The sequence below is a fragment of the Orbicella franksi genome, chromosome 8 (genome assembly GCF_964199315.1).
Source record: "Orbicella franksi chromosome 8, jaOrbFran1.1, whole genome shotgun sequence".
NCBI lineage: Eukaryota > Metazoa > Cnidaria > Anthozoa > Scleractinia > Merulinidae > Orbicella > Orbicella franksi.
The window spans coordinates 6,718,770-6,735,445 of NC_138152.1; the positions used below are offsets into that span (position 1 = coordinate 6,718,770).

The 16,676-nt window shown below is 38.5% G+C and overlaps 1 protein-coding gene across 1 annotated transcript; it reads left to right on the forward strand.

The window, feature by feature from the left end:
- Positions 1–322: 322 nt before the first annotated feature.
- Positions 323–15,205, forward strand: LOC145494463 (adhesion G protein-coupled receptor L3-like). Its single transcript, XM_081473934.1, has 20 exons — positions 323–636; positions 2,615–2,644; positions 3,413–3,811; positions 3,898–3,956; positions 4,501–4,536; positions 5,038–5,236; positions 6,378–6,482; positions 7,355–7,442; positions 8,292–8,382; positions 8,578–8,627; positions 9,829–9,967; positions 10,765–10,859; positions 11,163–11,265; positions 11,746–11,896; positions 12,239–12,320; positions 12,724–12,790; positions 13,254–13,336; positions 13,675–13,795; positions 14,093–14,134; positions 14,600–15,205. The coding sequence occupies exons 1-20, from the start codon at positions 600–602 to the stop codon at positions 15,203–15,205; spliced, it is 2,583 nt and encodes an 860-aa protein (XP_081330060.1). The 5' UTR covers positions 323–599.
- The last annotated feature ends 1,471 nt before the right edge of the window (positions 15,206–16,676 follow it).

Here is a 16,676-nt window from a genome sequence, read left to right on the forward strand (position 1 = left end):
ATTCAAATGAAGATGACAGAAGTTCTGTCGAAACATGTCTTTTAAACTTAAAAAAGTGGTCGTTTTCCTTAAAATCAATCATTTGTTGTTTGCACTGAAGAAGACAATCAGTATAACCGAACAAAAGGACCTATAAGTTATGCCACAAATACTACTTATATATATACTGAACAAAAAACGTAACGTGATATAAGGATTTCCTAAAAATATGACTTTGAAATCATCATGACTTTGAAATGAAAGTAGCTGTGTGATAGATATTGCGCTGCCACCTGCAGACATGGTTTCCATGACACTGTCCCATTGAAGACGTTACGTCAATACAATGACGTGACATGACAATTATTTAATTGCCTTTTTAGTAGGCATGGAAAATGTATGCCGGAGAATCATCACCTGCAGTTAGTCATCGACGCGACTCGGAAGCAGGCTTTTAACACTACAAGGATCGAGTTTTGCGCCACCAACGGGCATTTGATCCGTAAATATTTCACCCCTGCTAAAATCTATTGCGGTTATATCATTTGTCTGTGCAAAATAGTTTTGACGTAACAGTGTTCGTGGTTAGCTTTCTCCAGCTAAAAAGGAAGGCTTCTTAAATGTCCCGCGGAGCAGTTGTTTTTGGACTTTTTTTGGGTGAGTATGAAGCAAATTTATTTTAATTTTAGGTCAGTTCTCTTATTGCAACGATGGATTAGGTAAACAATCATCCATATTTCTCCCCGTTCGGGATCTCTCTTCATCTGTCCTTAACAAAGTCAGTCCCCACGGCTGTAAATTAGTTCATAATTTATAAGATAATGTTTTCTAGTAAATCATTGAAGAATATTGTAGCTGATAAGAAGCTAGCAAGGTTCTTAATATTTCTCTGATGGTCCACTCCAGGGCAATTGGATTTTATCTTTGCAAATAAGCAATGGAGAAGCACTGTGCTTTGAAAAATACAACCAAATAGAATTTACAATGAATTTGCAATAGAAATGCGATGAAGAATTTCTGAAACCATTTTTAATTTAGCTATTCGATGCGTTAAACCCCAAAGTCACCCGTTTAGCAAATACTTCAAAATTTATCTATGCGTGTTCTTTCTTCTAATTGTGACCAAATCGCACACCTTTTAACTAATACATGGTGAATGACAGACGGCTCGTAACTTACCGTGCAATTACAGGCGCAATTAAGTAGTATTTACATTCGTATAAAGAACATGCAAATTTTTTAAATTAAAGGTCTCAGTCGAGCTACTTACGCAATTGCATTGAGTCTTATCATCAACATTTTAGAAGTCTAACTTCCAAAATACTGATCAAGTATCAATTATTAGCGTTTTTCTTCTTTAATTCTTTTACTTTATTTTCTTTTTTTCATTAGCTTTATGTAAGCCAGCCTCTTTTAATTTAATGCAATTTAAGGCTAAATGAAACTTCAATATATTCCATTTAGCTAATTTATCTTCGCTTCATGTATTTTTTTTCTGGTCTCAAGGGAACCAACAACACAATTTGGGAAAGGGGGTATTTCAGTTTTTTTCTCTACTCTTTGCTTAAGGTGTGAGGACCGCTTTCTTAATCCTGAAGAGATCCAAGGAATTTGCTGAAATGCTAATTTAAATTGACCGAATAGTTTCGGCCCTGTGAAGGTTTCGTTGTCAGCAAACAAGTTTCGAAAGGTTGCGTTGGTATACAAGCCATGACCGATATGCACGCGCAATCAGTTTTTCTTTCTCGTCCTCTGACAACTTTGATCTCTAGCTAACATCCTTTTAATTTACAAAGCAAGTCAGACAAAACCAATATTGGTTCGTTTCTTCTCATGGACATTTAAGTTTTAGTCGATGACCGCTTTGCGCGCCCTAATTTATTAAGAACAGTTGGAATCATGCACACCATAGAATTAAACTTCGTTCCGAACTTTGCGGTTTGTCTTATTTTGTTGTTATTTATTGGCTTTTCCATTCATCTTTCTTTTGTTTTGTTTTTTGTTCTTTGTTTTTTTTTTTTTTTTTTTTGGTTTCTTTTCTTTCAAGGTATAACGCAGCTTTAAGAAAGGTCAACGTATTCGTCTAAAGATTCTTATATCACTCGCCTTCCTTCCCTCCCTCTCTTGTTTCGTTCTTCACTCAAGTCATGCCCCAATATCGGGTTTTTTTGTTTTTTTCGTATATTATTTTATCTTCCACCTGCACATGTATTTGCGCACGTAATGACGATTCACAGATGTCTGAATTATATAACGGTGGACTAATATATACCGTTTTCATAACGTTATTATTTACTTCTTATTAACGGAGCGAAAGGACCGTACCGGATGAAAATCGTTCGAGGAGTTTTTGGTTTGGACCTTGTTTCAGTCGGTCCGTACCAGCATTCTATGTTCGTGCTAGTGATAGTTAATAACAAATATATCATACACATCTTGTTACCGTTAAAGACGATTCAATTTTTTGCCAGCCAGCTAGCCATTAACAACGTTTAAAATGTCTGTGGGCTTTAACAAAAATAGCCCCCTTCCCCCCCCCTCCCCCCCAAACCGGTATTGTCCAAACAGACCATGCGAGATATCGTCGCTTAGCTCTAGCCATAAAATTAATATTTTTATTCTGTTTGTTTTATAGTCATTGAGAGCTTTGGAAACACAGTTAAAGGTGGGTTAGCTCAAAGCAAATTTGAAAGCCTCCACCATCCAAATAGATGATAACCACCCTTACTGATTTGCTCAAAAGTCGTATGAATGAAATTTATCGGGGCTCAACGAAACGAATTTATCCGAAAACTAGAGCGCAAATTACTGTAATACATCTTTGAAAGGGTGACATCTTTCGCTACAAGGAAAAAAGAGCGTAAAACAAAAGAAAGCCCTCAAGGGTTAAAGAATTGCAATTCAGGCATGATGCCCACCGTTGACTTAAATGACTCTTCTATTATTTACAAAGACAATTAGCACATTAGAAATTTCTTGGAACCTTACCACACAATGACAACTGCGGACCATAACTCTTGTCTTTTAGAAAAAATTTCTTAGCATATTTCCATACTACACTATTTTATTCAGTATTACACTAACAGTATATTAACTTCTGAAATTTTCGACGCCTCTTTTATCATTTCACCCGTTTAAGACTGCAGTTAAGGCAGTGAAAAGCTTGTGTTTTTAAAAATGTTTTCAGCCAGAAACCGTTTCTATTTTTTCATTGTGATTCATCCTGGCTGCGGTCCATCGCTATTTTCATGTTGTATGCTAGGTCAAACTTAAAAACAAAATACTTTCTAATTAAGAGGTGTCTAACCTGCAAATACAACTGACTATTATTTGCTCTTAGCCGGGTTAAGCCGTGAAAGGCGGCTGTATATTCCGCATATCGATATACAGAATTTCGGAACATTTGATGTCCCTTTTCTTTTATAATGTACAGGTGACCAGTGTTCCTCCCATGAGAGGCTGGATACCAACGCACGACATTGCCGGCAACTTGTTCCCAACAACATCGTTGTTAAAAGTCTGTTTACATTGGAATGTCAGATTCGTTATTACCAAAGGTTCCAAAGCTGTCGAATATCATGGTGCTCATACCTCGCTTCATGTCTTCGCCAAACTTGGAGATGGCGCTTGTATCTTTGCAACTGGAAGTTTAAAAAGTATTACCACTTCGGCATTACCCCTGCTACTGGAAGAAACGGCCTATCGCCCCTTTGGATTGACGTAAATTTGTGTGAAATAAAAAGCCACAAAGGATGGTGGTGGAACGGCTATGATAAAATTTATACCATCAACATAACTGAACATAAAAGCGGATCGGGAAACAGGGAAAATGGTTTGTATAAACCTATCTGATATGTAATTTATATTAGAGTTATATTCGGTGTAGATTGTGCTGCTAATTTTGTCTTCCACCCATAGAAAGCTTACCGGAAATTGATAATAAATTTGATGACGACGAAGACGACTTGCTAACAGAGGTATTATTTTGTATTCATTTTATAGTATACCTCACTTAATTATACACATGAAAAAATTACTCGATTCTTATTGGCTATGAGCAGTGCAGTTCAAGTGTAACACCAGTGCAAAAAGTGTAACACCAGTGCAAATTACAAATCGAAATTCTAGATTATGATTGACTGAAAGACAATAGGAACTTTTCTAAGAAAATGATATGATGATGAAATGATGATGATGAAAATTTGTGCTGAAACGTTGAAAAAGTTTTCTCAAATGAGAAAAAATGGCTTCAAGAAAGACCTTCCGGCACTTCCTCCGCACGAATTTTTTCATGTTTATATTATTAATAAGTAATCATACGGTTTTGCTCGTTCAATTTGGAGTTAATTTGCACTTGTGAGTTTTTCAAAAAGCTGAAATTGCACTCGCCGAAGCGGCTCGTGCAATTTCAGTTTTTTGAAAAACTCACTCGTGCAAATTAATTCCAAATTGAACTCGAAACCGTATGATTACCTATACTAATAGCGGGATTATAACAGAAAGTGCGTTTTTGTTTCGCAGATGATGAAATCCGTTCAACAGAGAGACTCTGGGCAGGTAATGTGTGAAGTTTAAACAGTCAGTCCACTATTACTCACCGCTGGATTTTCGCGGTGCCTGCCTAAAAGCTTCATTAGAACGACATATACACGAGAGACCATGTTTTACTACATTTCCAAACGCCGGGAAGGGAGATCAAAAACGGCGGGTAGCAGAATATTTCGAGGAACTTCTAGGTGTTTGGAAATGTCGTGAAACACTGACTCGATTGTTTAATGTATCTTCTAGACCGAAACAAACAAACAAACACGGTTGCGGTTGCTGATTTCCTTCCTTAAACTTTAAGAGTGAGAACGAAATTTGTGACACAATTTTTCTTGTCCCCAAAATGAAGGTATAATTGACTCGATTGTTTAATGTATCTTCTAGACCGAAACAAACAAACAAACACGGTTGCGGTTGCTGATTTCCTTCCTTAAACTTTAAGAGTGAGAACGAAATTTGTGACACAATTCTTCTTGTCCCCAAAATGAAGGTATAATTGATCTTTTTTTTTAGGGTGCAGTAGGACTTTTTGATGCTCGGATCCAGCAGTATTTAAACGAATCATTCAGTGCAGGTAGAAACATGACCCAGCAAGAAAAGATGAGAGAGGTTTATCTCGCATCCATTGCATTGGAGCAATTCATGTTAGAGTTTGCTCAGTATCGCCTTAATCACACAACGCCTCAGATCGAGCTCAAAAGCAAACATGTTGGTGAGTAAGAATAATTGTGTCCGCTTCCAATTGAGATGGTTTTAACCCTGCCAACTATTATCTTCATCTATAAATGAAAACAGATAAATCACTTTATGGTCGAGTAGTTTTTAGCACTCCTGTCCATACGGGGACACTTTAAAGAAGGAAACAAATATTGTAAATAGAATTAATATAACTTGTTAGCCTGTAGCCTGACTAGTTGGCCCTTTACAAGACGTGAAGGAGTTGATTTTGGGACCATCGAACACAAGTCATCTTGAGGTAGGGAGGAGGATTTGCATCAGGAACAAATCCAGCGCCCTAACATGATTAGGCCATGCGGCCTCCATTTATCGTTTCTATCTTTTACTAGTAGCGGAGCCCCATACTCATGTAGGAAAGAAAAGGAAACCCATGAGTTGATTTTCTCATGGTTATCATGGCTAGCGGTATTGCTCGTGGGCGCGTACGCACAACGACGACGACGGCGGGGTTGCCCAACATGCCGGCCATACTCCAAATAATAGGTTGGCAGAGACATGCAGCCTTGGTTTGCCGTGTACTTCCTTGATATTGGACATCTGTCTTATGATCAATTGATACCTGTCAAAACAAGGTATCCGCTGACCAGTATCGCGGGCTCAAGTTTACAGCTCCTCGAGGTCACGTGTTTTTTGAAGTTGACCGCTGACTAAGTGCTGGTTATCGATTGGATCGCGGGCTCGTATTAGGTTAACTTGTTGGAAACAGGGCAGGATTGTTCGGAAGCCGGTTAACGCTAACCCAGCATTAAAAGTTAACCGAATTATAACTTTTTCTTCCATACAAATGTTTTTTGCTGTTTTGTACTGTGTATGTGGTGATTATTAAAACTCAAAACAGAAGGCCAAACAACAAACAGAAAACCTCACCGCAAAGTTACAAAACTCAAATCAAAATTCTACTCTTTTCTGGGTTAGCTTAATCGGGCTTTGAACAACCTGGCCCAGGAGCTACGCTTTTAGGTTGGCCTAAATCTATATATTAAGTAGCTTGTTGTAGTCAAGTTTGGACTCGGCATCCAACCAAGGGTGAGGTTGTTGTTACGAAAACTGAATTGCGTGTACACAGTCCTGTCTTGACTTACCATTTGCATTTTTTGTTATTTTTTTTCATTTAGATTTGCAACTCAGGAGAATTTCCTATCAAAATGAGAGCGAATTTCTCCTCCAAGAAACAAAAGGACAGAACTTTGTTCGAATTCCTGCAGAAAACTTCCACAACGGTTTGAATGATATTACATTTATTTAGTGATTTAAACCCATAAAGATAATATACGTATACAGGTAGCAAAGAAAAGACGAAAGAGGATCTGAATGGGGTTTAACTGTACTGATAGCTCTGTTAGCGGAGAAATGACGCGTTTTCAAAGGAGCCCAGTCACGGTGTTTTGTCCTTTTTTGGGCCACGTACAAAATCTCCTTTAGATGGAAGGAAACCTGGAAATAATAGTTTGCTAAGATAGAAAAACATCAAAGAGATAATAATAAACCATAAAGGAACAAGGATGGTCAAGGATGGCGAAGATTGACACGGATTGCAAACGACGAATTTGAAAAATTTAGGCTGTACTTTTCAAAATGTGCAAACTGTGACTGAGCTCCTTTAACTCATAGCTGAGATCTGAGATATGCAAAATTGATTGGAAGGGGCCGAAGAAATCAGTAGGCTGAATTGTAGCTGATGGAAGCAACAAAACCGGCGAAAATTTTAATGGTAACTGAGTTTCCAGCACTCTCATGCAGATCCTCACAAACCAGTGCAGAGTTATCACCTAAGCACATGGGAAGTTAGAAACTTCTTAGAGACAACGAGGAGGCGATTCTGAGAAGGACCAAATTCACTCTGTACAAAACGTGGCTTATTATCACTTTTGCTACACATTTTGGTCTTCTTTATTCTTACCAATCCATGTCGAGGAACTATTATTTGTCGTGACGACGCCATAACATATGTTCTACTTTTCCTTTTTTTTTTTTGTTTTTTTTTTCCGCAAAGTGCTCAAATGTTATTTTATTATGTCATTTACATCTATCTCATTGCCCACTTTATTACTAAATAGTGCAGACAATCTTATTTCTCATCGCTAATTCATAGGTTCAGTGGTGCTGGGAATGTTGTACAAAGATCTTCATCAAATCTTTCTAACAAAACACTCTGACACCCAGAACGAAAACAGAACCAGGTTCGTATGAAAAAAAGGCGTTTTATGTTTTATCTAATATTTAAGTTTTGGGCGTGTGAATATCATAAGGTTTTCTTGTTCAGGAATTAAATATGGTACGGCCTGAGAGTGAAAGTTTGCAAACTGCATTACCGTGTATAGTGCTTTAGTAGTTCAGTGTTACTTAACAGAGTTTTGCTTTTTTAAAAACTATTACTTCTAGAAACTCTGCTTCTGAGAATGATTCCCAGTTTACCTACCTATCTCAAAGGGGAAAAAGGCGCATTCCTCCGTCTTTAATTAGCTGAAGGATACCCATTACTTGGAAACAGTAGTGCATTGTAAGCATATTACAAATCCAAGATTTCAATTTTCTTCGTCTTCTTTGTGTTTTATTTTGCCGTGGAGTAAACATGTAGCGTCGGTAATAGCTTTTATTCTTTGAAATCACAGAGGCCGAGTATATAATCAGCATCATTAACATTAAAAGGGCCCACATTTATCTTGACGCATGAAATCAATTATTTTTTTATGATAGCCGCAGAAATTCTCCCGCGCTCATTGGCTAATTTTCATTGTCAATAAGCGGACAGACACATGAATTTATAATTTATGCGATGCGTCAAAGAACGAGAGCGGACAATTTGACAATTTGTCATCGTTAAAAACAAATTGACGCCAGTTTTTCATGCGTTTGTCCTGTTATTGACAATGAATTTCGTAATAAAATTGTCAAAGTAGTGACGAAATTCATAATCAATAACAGGACAGACGCATGAAAAACTGACGTCGATTTGTTAAATGTTCCGATAACCAAAGTTACGACTACGATTTGCCTCTAATAAAGGCTTTCGCTGTTTTTCACGACAGACATCTCAACACCATCATAATGTCTGCAACAATATCTCCCCGGCCAATGACGCTGAAAGAAAATGTAACCTTGGCTTTCAGGAACTTGGAGGTAACAAAAACAAAATGTTCATAAACCAAACACTATAACGGTCTTGGATTGGTTGTGAAAGCTTTTGTTGTTGCTGCTGCTGCTGCTGCTGCTGCTGTTGTTGTTGTCGTTGTTGTCGTTTTTGCAGTTGCTGTTGTTGTTTCTTCGATTGTTTCACGTTTGCGTCTACATCTTTCAATTTTTGTTTGTTTTCAGGATGCGACTTTGAATAGAAACTGCGTGTTTTTAAACATGTTAGAAAACAGGTAAATTTAAGTATACGGTCTTACGTATATGTATAAAAGACATTTACAGCGTTCGACTTCAGGTTGGAACTCATTCCAGACGCGCCCTGCAACTTACTTTTCCAAAAGGACCAATAGCTGGTTTTCATATGACGTCACTAAAATTCAAACTACAAAACTATTGATGTTCCTGAGATTTTACTTTAATGATGTATAAGAGCAGTTGAAAACTAATTTTCAAACCAATTTTCGCTCCGACTGGGTTCTTGGTTTTGTGATACACTGCGCTTGAATTTCTAAGCTTTTGCGTGACGCGGCATTTACATGACGCCCTAGAGAGCTGTCATGATGGTTAAAAAAGTGACTTATTTCTGGGAATTTGGCTATCTGACAGCTCATGTCTTAGGAAAAGTATTATTTTAATGTTTTAGAGTTCCTCGAGCGATAAATTCACGCTTTTGTAGCAAAACTCAGTGACAGATGTTTCTGTTGGTTTCCGGCCGCCATGTTGGTGCCCATACGGATGGGCACCAGCATGGCGTCTCCATACAAATCTCTATAAATTTGGGTAAAAAATTTCTCCGCCTATCTTGCATAAGAAAAATTGTTGTGACCAGAATCTTGGCGAAAGTCTTTGCATATTTACCTTCTTTCATTTCCCAGATTCTGGACTTAATCTTTTGAACGGTTTTGATTTTTATTTTGATCTATTTTGAATGGCGTGACAGTGAAAACCAGCAATAGCGAAAATTCAAAGAAAATTTGCGTTCAAAAAAATTTCCTTTCATCCGTGACGGTATATAAATGTTCGCTAATAGGGGGTAGGGTTAGAAAATGATTAGCACCCCAATCAGGAGGAAAAACAAAGCCCTAACACATTCAAGAGTTCGTAGTTAGTTAGTTTAGATCAGTTTCAAAACAGTTATTTAAAATCATGAATCGACCCTGATTAGTATTGACCTATGAAATCCTCATTTTTTATTTATATTTTTTATATTCTGAAAAAGTAAGGGTACGCTTTCATGTAACGTAACATCTGGACTCACCATTACTCTTTTTGAATCAAAGAATGCTTTTTGGGAGGGGAGTCTATGTACAAAAAAATGAATTCCGGAGAGCTCTTGGTTTAACAGGTGATTATATCACGATAATGGCGTTTGGTAACTCTGGCGTATAGTGGATTTTAGTTAATTAACTGGGTTCATTTTGGTCATTTTCTAAGCCCCGTTAGTTGGTCAGAACAAGGATGTCATGTAAAGTCGATGGATAACACAGAAACAGAATGCAGCTGTAGTCATTTGACTCATTTCGCTGTTCTGATGCAGTTTGATACTGGCTCTGAAGATGACAGCATATCTGAGGTAGAATAACCACGATCCACTGTTTGCCTCTCAATTGTCTTTCTTTTCCCTCCTTTCGAAGCCTACAGCTTTGAAAAATTAGCCAATTTGTTACTATCAGATCAAACCATTGATTTGTTACTCGCACATCCGTTTAAATAAGAGAGGATCAACAATGGTAAGATGTAGTCCATCATAAACCTATAATAACCCCTTTTTTTAGGTCAATCCTGGTTAGAAATCCCAGGAGAGTCTAGAAATAGCCAACCCTGTGGCGCAGGTTTTGTTTACGTGGACAGCCCATGCGGCTTTACACGCATGCTCATCTTCCACGAAAACATCCACTCAACACGCTCGGTAACATTGCCCACGGAGGGACTGGGTTCGTGTCTCTAAAAATAACTAACTTTAGAAGGATTACCTTTGGAATAAGGCTTATAAGGGGAATTAACTTTCTCAGTCATCATCCTTTTTTGGTTTAACAAGTTCAATTGCATGGAAAATACTTAAGACACGGGGTAATTTAGCTATCATCTAATTCAATACCAAAATGTTCCTTAGACCAAAATAAGAAACATTTTTCTATCTTTTCCTCCCCACAAAAGGCTTTTCTTTCTTCTTCTTCAAGAGTGTTTCGAAGATGAACAAAACATTAGCTGGTTAACTTTCCATTCCTGATTTTCTATTTATCAGCTTATAAAGCCGTAGTACTTATTTAAATTTGTCCGAACTTTAAAGGGCATGGTTTCTAGGAACGTTTTAATGATACTTGACTATGTGCATGCATCCTTTTTCTTTTTCGTGTTTATATCACGCAGACCGACAAGAAGGCCCTGGAAATTCTCACGTACCTGGGTCTGACGCTTTCTTTGATTGGAATTAGCCTGACAATTCTCGGCTACGTTTTTCTCACGTAAGTATATTTCAGGGGCCTCTGGATAATCTTGAAGAACACAGCTGCTTCCTGCGCCCATTATTTTAGTTGGCGAAAGCGCCAACAGAGTCGAGGTCCTTCTCCGAGCTAAGAATGGAGTCAAGATCACTAATACGACTCGCTGCCACAAAATGAAGCTGAAAGTCACGTTTTCAAAGTTATGATGCGCGATCTGCAAAAACTCTATTTAGTACATCTCTGTAAGTAACACGCAGCTGTCGCAAATTGTTAAAGCATTGACTTAAACTTCGTTTGTTTAATTATTGATTTCTTTGTAAATAGAGACATGAAAGGACCTTTATCCCAGATCCGAGTAAGTCTTGTGGCGTGCCTTGGTGCAGGACAAATAATATTTCTTGCTGGAATTGGCGCTACCGAAAACAAGGTAAAACTTCTGATTCATTTGCCAATACGAGTCAGATCTTGTAGATGAAACACAGTAGCTGTACCCAAAGAAGCTCGTGTTTAAGCAACATTTCTTTTATTACCATTATTATTTTTGAGCAAAACATCTATGAGTAACCATACTTCTAAACCTCAATGGTCCTGCTATTTCTTCTTTACCCATTCAATTTATCCTGTCCAGACCTGGACCCGGAGTTTTTGACTCGATACAGCGGCCGGGATGAATGCTCACCGGTAGGCCATCACCAATGGTATCTATCATGTGTGCTAAGGCGCTTACCATTCGACTAAAGATTTCGGTATAAATTTCCGAAAATGGAAAGGAATAGTCTTTTTCAGTGCTTGCACCCAAGCTATGCTTTCGTCCGCTTAATAAAGAACCTTTAATTAGTTCCATCTGATACAGCCTACATTACATTTACTATTTCCTCTAATTGGTAACTTATCTTATACCTTGTAGGGAAAATGTGTTACAGTAGCAGCTCTTGTGCAGTACTTCCTCATGGCCGCTTTCTGTTGGATGCTCGTAGAGGGAATCTACCTTTACTTGTTTATTGTTAAAGTTTACAACGTTAGCAACAAACTGAAGATTTGCCATGGAATGTCATGGGGTAAGTCTCAGCTAGCATTGTGTCATTTACAAACAGCTGTCCTCAGGTCAATTTGAAACTGTTGAACTAACACTGTACGTTATTAGGTTATCTTGCATCGTTCGTCGGCATGTTTCAGAAATGCTTTGAATTATAATATACCACTTGTAAAACAGCTGGTTACGATGCAGGCTCGCTTGCATGTAAACACTTTGATTGATTTTTTATATTAGGCTTCCACATAAACGATTATTGACGTGGCTATAAGAAAGCATTTAGCTTGCTTTTTTGTGTTGCTTAGCTTTGTGTTTTTTCTCTTTATTTTTTTTTTGTTGTTGATGTTGTTTTTATTTTTATCGGCAGGTTTCCCTGCTCTGGCTGTTGCCTTATCATTGAGTATCGCTGCAGGAAAAGATGGAGTCGAGAGTTTCGTCAGTGATGAATAGTAAGAATTCTAGCAACTTGCAAATCTCGTTCAGGACGTTAACTTGAGTAGGAGTAAATCTACTTCCCTTGTGGTTCTGTAGCAGGAACGTCCAAGTGATTGACCTTAAATTTTTTAATGGTAACAGGTCACGAGTCATGTAAACTATTCATATGGAAATGTGTTCCGCCCACATGTTCATTTTCATGCAAATCAAACTTATTTTCGTATAAACGGTTTTGCACGAATACTCCTTTAAAAACAGATTCACATGGTACCTCGAAATTGCCTATTACTAGGGCACTTTAAGGCCCATTTTTACCCTAGACGCCCTTCGCAGTTAGGTACAGTTGGTTTTTTGACTAACACAGACAATGGTTTGAACAATGGCGTTAAAAGCTCTGTTTTGTTTTATTTATTCAAGCTGCTGGATGTCTTCTACTAACAATCTGATCTGGATATTTATCGTGTTTGTTGTGCTGATTGAACTGGTAAGTCAAGTCCATTTCATATAAGTATGGCGTTTAATTAATACGACATAACAATCTTACTGATTTGCACCGTCAAAACTTTTTAATTTATATACAAACATGAGTTGCTTGGAATAGTACTTCGTGAATCAAAAGGCTAGCACAAAGCTCACAATTGCACACTACTTTAGGCCACCCAATGCCAATGTTATAGAAGCTGGATATCAGACAGTTAACTCTAGTCCTTTTCACTGCTAAAATAAACCACGATGAATTTCCTTCTGAGAGTTAGCCCTAGTAGGGACACGGGGTACACCACAAAGCAAAGAGAAATTATTTTCACCTGCATGGGATTCGAAATGTTATCATTTGATGATGACAACAGTAATGATGACGTTGATGATAGCAACGAGGAGGGCAAGGCCGATGACGATGATTGACAAAATGTAATAATGTGATTATTTTTTGTCCTCCTTTTTTCAAGTTGAACGTGCTGATCCTCGTTCGAGTCGTTAAGGAGATGACAAGAATGCAACAAGCTAAAGATAGCAAGACGGAACAGATGAGGTAGGAGCCTAAGTTTCCAAGTTGCAATAGATTATTAGCCTCATGTAGTTTCACTGAATATGGGCGACGCTTTTTAGCTTTCCGTTCCCAATACTCTGGCGGTGACTGAATGATCGAAGACGCTCTCTAAAATTGACACGCAGACTCCGTTTTCAGACTAAATCACATTCAGTATGGACTGGGAGATCCCGGGGACTTACGCATGTGTAGCGATCACAAGCAACAGTCATTATACTAGCATCAAAAACAATAATTCACTATTGTTCAGTGGGTCGTGCGCGTACATGTCAGACCGTAAATTACCTCAATAAATGCACTTTCTCTATCTTTATTTGCAGACTTGGCATTAGAGCTTGCTTGTTATTGCTTCCATTGTTGGGGCTTACGTGGTTGTTTGGTCTTCTGTCGCCGTTTCATAAAGCATTCGCCTACATTTCCACGATCTTCAACACAACTCAGGTAATAGTTAACCACAGCTCTCTGTTCTGCTCTAGCATAGATAGAAGAAATTGGTTAAGAAACCTGGCAAAGTTCTTTGTTGTATGTTTTTGTTTGCTATTTTGGGGACTGACCATGCAAAAAACCTGGCAAGATACAATCCATAAGTATAAAACAAAAGATATGCATGCAGGGTCAATTGCCTTCCAACATACATCTTAGCCTGTTTACTGGCTTCTTTGATTTTTACTGGCCTCCCTAACCATTTCCCCCTATTAACTATGGCTCTAGTAATCATTTTTGTCATTTACCAAACAGGGTTTCCTGATTTTTTTCCTTCACTGCGTGAGAAACACCGAGGTAAGAAAAATTTAAGCAGTTAAATATTTAAACTATATCTTCCCGGCCCGGTAGAACTGGAAATCAAGCTAAAGGCGTCTAAAAGGGTGAACATGGCCCAGCAGTTGTCATGCATCTCAACCGTAAACAGTTGCAAGGGATAATAACGTTTCTTCAAAATCAAACAAAACTGAAGCTTTGGCTGCCGTTTCAAAGAGCTCCTCGATTGAATACTGGGAACGAGAAACACATGACTGTTTTGGAGTCGTTTGCACGCTTACGAAATTTACGTAATAACGAGGGTGTCTTTTAATTTTTTGTTTTTGTTTGTTGTTTTTTACCATTTTTGTGGCTTCGGGCTTTCATTCATCCAGAGCGCGTTGGCTCTGTTTTCTATACGCGTTTTCTACAGGTTTCGTCTTTACTGGCGCAGGTTTCCGTAAATTGTCTTGTAATTCATTTATGCAGTCTAAAACGTTTTTGCAGATCAGGGCCCGCTTCAAAAGGAAGATTCATGTGATTTTCCCAGCTATTACAGATGGCTCTGGGATAAATAGCAGTGCAAGCGCCAATGCCTCACTAAAGAAAATTGAAGTTAAGCCGTCTAACACGAACAACAAGGTAGATGATCGCACAGGTGGTAATGCCTCGATAAACAAGATTGAAGTCAAGCCGTCTAACACACACAGGAACAGCAAGCTAGAGGAAGGTGCAAACGCCAATGCCTTGCCAAAAAAGACTGAAGTCAAACCGTCTAACAAGAACAGCAAGTTAAATGACAGTACCGGCGGCAATGCCTCGCTAAAGAAGACAGAAGTTAAGCCTTCTAGCCGCAACAACAAGTTAAATGGCAGCACCAGCGCCAATGCCCCTCTAAAGAAGACTGAAGGTAAGCCCTCTAACAAGAACAGCAAGTTAAATTACAGCGCCAATGGCAATGCTTCGGTGAAGAACACTGAAGTTAAGCCGTCTAACAGGAACAACAGGTTAAATTACAGCACCCTCGCCAATGCCTCGCCAATGAAAACTGGCGTTAAGCCCACCAGCAACAACAGCAAGTCTAATGGAGGTGGCCGCAACATAAAAACATAACTTTACTTCTGTGTAAAGCTGACGCGATGCTGTCGTAAATTTCTCATTCAGACGGCTTTACGCTACCTTAACGTTTTTTAAAGGTATACTCTCTTCCTTAAAGAGACTAATGCTGACCTTTAACCACAGTTTAGTTATAGTGTACATAAAACTTGATAACCAACCTCAAGGAGGTTTAATCCAGCTTCAAATATTCGTAAATCTCTAGGATATTCTCAAGTTGCGTGCGGATATCATATCCTGATATAGACTGACTCCGTTAAGAAGGAATATTAGATAGAGGATATTACACGGTGGCGAGAAGATATGAATTTTATGTTCGAGTGGCAAGAACATAAAATTCATATCTTCGAGCCAACGTGTAATGTTCTTTTTATTATATGGAGAAACCAATTCAACAAAAGCAAAAGGCGGGAATCGTGAAGTCATTGAACGATACGACACTCACAAAGGTGACATACGGAAAATACGCCACTCGGGTCCCGGATGAAGTGGCGTATGGAATCTACGAGTGGTTTAGTTCCCAGTAAAACACTCTTCTCCATATAATAAATGCAGATATGTCTGGATTTATGAAACGGTGTTAAAGACTGAATCAAGAGTTTTTTTTGTTTTTTTTGTTTTTTTGCCTTCGCTATGACAGCAACTTGTAAATGTTACCTAGCATGAAATTTAGAAACTCCTTGCTGAATGTTTCATTTATTAAGGTATTTTTTTTCATTATGTATCGACCCCAGCCCCTTTTCAATTTGTGTTAAGTTTAGCCCAGGCTACACGTCTGAATTCAGTTCGCGCGGTGACTCTGACATGGAGCCGACCGATTAGCGTTCTGTATTTGCTTTCTAAAGGAAGTCTGCCCGAGGACATCATTAAGTCCAATGAAGGCCGAAGTCTAACGATTTGCTAGTAAGCGTCGTCCATTATCGTACGTGAGGCGGGCCTGAGATGTGTAAACTGAACGGGTCACATTTAATCCCGTAACAGTAGACCATTTGCCCTGTGGTGATAATGTTGTCCTTGCTTTAAACAGCAAAAATCTTTAGCTACATCAATTTAGGGCTTAGACGTGCAATGGACTAGACATTTCTAGCTGCTGTTGGCGTCATTTGCTCTGAACTTTGATGTAGCTAAAAATATAGAAAAAATCTGTTGAAATCTGGATACGGCCGTTCCGCGCTCGACAAAATTGAAGTACATCTGGGACATTGCTATTTGCGAGCTAAACATGGCCACGAGCAGAGTGAAGAGCATGAGTTCAAACGCTGATGGTCAGTAGAATTTCCTTGTTTCATCAATTTTAGGCGTTCTCGGCTTAGCTAAGTATCAGAACTGTCTGTGATTCGCTAGCGCGGAAGAAATTTATTTGCGTGGTTTCCGGGCGACAATTGACGTAACGACAACATGTTGAGTGTTCGCTTACTGCTAACTATGGCCTAGCTTGTTTGAAGTTCAATCGACGATGCAGGCCTTT

Excerpts from the sequence above, each read along its gene's own strand:
- LOC145494463 (XM_081473934.1), top strand. The coding sequence starts at position 600 with ATGTCCCGCGGAGCAGTTGTTTTTGGACTTTTTTTGG. Across the intron at positions 8,383-8,577 it reads TGGCTTTCAGGAACTTGGAG|GATGCGACTTTGAATAGAAA; the intron begins GTAACAAAAACA and ends GTTTGTTTTCAG. Across the intron at positions 13,337-13,674 it reads AGCAAGACGGAACAGATGAG|ACTTGGCATTAGAGCTTGCT; the intron begins GTAGGAGCCTAA and ends CTTTATTTGCAG.